At 60.8% G+C, this 1,016-nt stretch overlaps 1 protein-coding gene across 1 annotated transcript in view; it reads right to left on the reverse strand.

The window, feature by feature from the left end:
• ETH_00010055 (uncharacterized protein) overlaps positions 1–490 on the reverse strand; it is a gene marked incomplete at both ends in the record, with an annotated part of 1,120 nt that extends 630 nt beyond the window's left edge. Inside the window, one exon of the mRNA XM_013377501.1 lies at positions 6–490. Coding sequence (XP_013232955.1) covers positions 6–490 — 485 coding nt within the window. The remainder of the gene's footprint in view (positions 1–5) is intronic.
• Positions 491–1,016: the final 526 nt, after the last annotated feature.

Here is a 1,016-nt window from a genome sequence, read left to right on the forward strand (position 1 = left end):
GTTGCTGTTGATGCTGCTGTCGCAATGGGCTGCGCTGTCGCTCCTGCATATCTTCGTTCACATGTTGCTGCTGGTGCAGCACGGGCTGCTGCTGCTGCTGCTGCAGCTGCTTCTGCTTCTGCTGCTGCGGCTGCAGCAGCTGCGGCGAGACGTATTCATGACCTCGAAGCGTTACTGCTCCAGCGCTCATGGCTAGCATGTGCTCCTGTTGCTGCTGTTGCTGCTGCTGTTGCTTCTGCTGCTGCTGCTGCTGCTGCTGCGGCAGCGGCTCTTGTGGTTGCTTCCCTTCTTGCCTCCCTCGACGCTGCTGCTGTGCCTGCTGTTGCTGCAGCCGCGGTTGCTGCTGCTTCAGCTGCAGCTGCTGCGATCCGCTCTGAGGTTGCTGCTGCTGCTGCCGCGGCTGCTGCTGCTGCTGCTGCTGCTGCTGCTGCTCTGTCTCAAACTCGCTGCTTTGCATGCATAGTGGCCCAAGGCCGGCGGTGGAGAGCATCGCGCGCGCTGCTGCTGCTGCTGCTGCTGCGGCTGGGCTGCTGCCTCCCGTCGGGGTTCTGCAGGAGCAGCGTCTGCTGCAGCTAATGCAGCTGCTGCTGCTGCTGCAGCTGCCGCTTCAGTCGCTCCTGCTGCAGCTGTTGTTGCTGCAGCTGTTACTTTCCGTGGAGCAGCAATTGTAGCAGCAGTCGCGGCATCAGCAGCAGCAGCAGCAGCAGAGTGTTGCTGCAGTCGTCCTCGCTCTTGTTGCTGCTGCTGCTGCGGCGGGTGGTGCTCAACTGTTTCAGTTTGCGCTGCTGCTGCTGCTGTTGCTGCTGCCGCTGCTGCTGTTGACGCTGCTGCTGCTGCTGCTGCTGCTGCTGCTGGGGGCCCCCAGTTTGCTGCGCAGCGAATTTACTCGCAAACAGGGTTGCAGTGCCAGGCCACGTAAACCCTAAACCCTAAACCCTAAACCCTCGTGATGAAAAACAAAAAAATAAGACGGAGAACCCGCTGTGGGGCGCACGTTTCAGCTAAACCCTAACCAG

This window comes from Eimeria tenella, genomic scaffold, assembly GCF_000499545.2.
Source record: "Eimeria tenella Houghton genomic scaffold, Eth_scaff534, whole genome shotgun sequence".
NCBI lineage: Eukaryota > Apicomplexa > Conoidasida > Eucoccidiorida > Eimeriidae > Eimeria > Eimeria tenella.